The following is a 1655-nucleotide window of genomic DNA, read 5'->3' on the forward strand; positions in this document are numbered from 1 at the left end:
CTTTGAAAATCGACCTTCTCCAAAACGGTTGGAGTGGTCTTGAACTTTTGGTAGAATTTTGGTAAAAAATAATTTTTAATGCGGCAACACTGGTTAATACTTATGTATATTACGAAAACTGTTATTACACACGCCTGCACCACTTTAAAATTATAAATTATGTATTCTTTAATATACATATATATATATGAACATATATATGTAGACCATATTGTACATCAAATGTACATACATATATACATACAATAAAAGTAGTTGTCTTATTCATATAATATTAAATAACTTTTCCTTTCGTTTCACTTGTGCCAATTTCAGTTTCTTCGAGTAAACAGAGCAAACACAAAACCCAGCCACCATGGATGCCATCAAGAAGAAGATGCAAGCGATGAAAATCGACAAGGATGGAGCATTGGAACGTGCCCTCGTCTGTGAGCAGCAAGCACGCGATGCCAACACTCGTGCCGAGAAGGTTTGTAATTAGCTTAGTTTGTACATATACATATATGTATGTACATATAACCAAAATTAAGCTGTCCGATCGACTAACCAACAATCAGTTTAAAGTTATTGCAATCATTCGAATGAATTAATTTGAAGAGCGTGTGCATTGGTATGAGCAAACATACTTTTTGATTGAAGATTGAATTGTTGCAGCTAAAAAATAAAGTTTTTTCTACCATACAAATTGTAGCTATTGTAGTATGTGAGTTTAAAGTATTTGTAGCAAATTGCTGGTTATTATGTTTTGCAAGAAAAATTAATTAGCGCCGGTTTCACGCACGTGTCTGCTGCGTCAACAATGCATAAAGATTAGTTATCTGCTAAAAGTGAATAAATCATTGAAATATATCTATGTACATATGTACTTACTACATTGCTCAGTTTTCGATTTTGCTCAGTAAAAAAATTAAGCTTACGTTATGAATTTAAAGTTTCATAGGTAATATTTAGGTATGCTTGATTGATTAAATGTCTTAATGAACACTATAAACTTATGTGCATATCTATTGATCTAAGTGAAACCAATTCGGTATGGAGAGCTGCATTCATACATATGTATGTCTACCAAGCACTAACTGGCTTTAATGCTTAAAAACAAATACAGTTAATTTCTCATAACAACAAATACAAATATTTAGGAATATTTATTTTATGTTTTTTTTCGTTGTTCGTCTCATAGGCCGAGGAAGAGGCTCGCCAGTTACAAAAGAAAATCCAGACCGTTGAAAACGAATTGGATCAGACACAAGAAGCTCTCACATTAGTCACTGGCAAATTGGAGGAAAAGAACAAGGCTCTGCAGAATGTAAGTTCAATGTTTTCCGTTCAAATATATACATATATAAAAAATATGATTTTTACTTATAGTTATTATAAGATAAGTATTGCATAAGATATATACTCCGTATTAAATAGAAAGTCATAAGTACTATATAGCATATAGGGGTTTCCCACCGAGCTCGTTGCTATCGTCATAAAGTACTGGTAAACAGCGAAAAATATGATGGAAAAATTTCTCTAGAGATTTTCTCTATGAATAATTTCTTAGAAGACTATGACAGAGAACAAAAACAAAAAATACTAAATTCCAGCTCAGCTTAGTTTGCATATTTTTAAAAAGGTGCCTGTATAGTTAAAAAAAATGTACCCATAAA

The 1655-nt window shown here is 31.8% G+C and overlaps 1 protein-coding gene across 10 annotated transcripts in view; it reads left to right on the forward strand.

The window, feature by feature from the left end:
* The first annotated feature begins 315 nt into the window (after positions 1-315).
* The window catches only part of LOC118745526 (tropomyosin-1, isoforms 9A/A/B), a 58783-nt gene continuing 57443 nt past the window's right edge, over positions 316-1655 (forward strand). For 9 of the 10 annotated variants that reach the window (XM_036479151.1, XM_036479134.1, XM_036479184.1 and 6 more), the window contains exons 1-2: positions 316-469; positions 1181-1306. In XM_036479151.1, the coding sequence (XP_036335044.1) occupies positions 356-469; positions 1181-1306 (240 nt within the window). In that variant the 5' untranslated portion in view covers positions 316-355. The remainder of the gene's footprint in view (positions 470-1180; positions 1307-1655) is intronic. The other variant, XM_036479177.1, reaches the window with a different exon arrangement.

This window comes from Rhagoletis pomonella, unplaced genomic scaffold (genome assembly GCF_013731165.1).
Source record: "Rhagoletis pomonella isolate Grant_MI unplaced genomic scaffold, Rhpom_1.0 Rhpom_scaffold_00001, whole genome shotgun sequence".
In the NCBI taxonomy this organism is placed as follows: Eukaryota; Metazoa; Arthropoda; class Insecta; order Diptera; family Tephritidae; genus Rhagoletis; species Rhagoletis pomonella.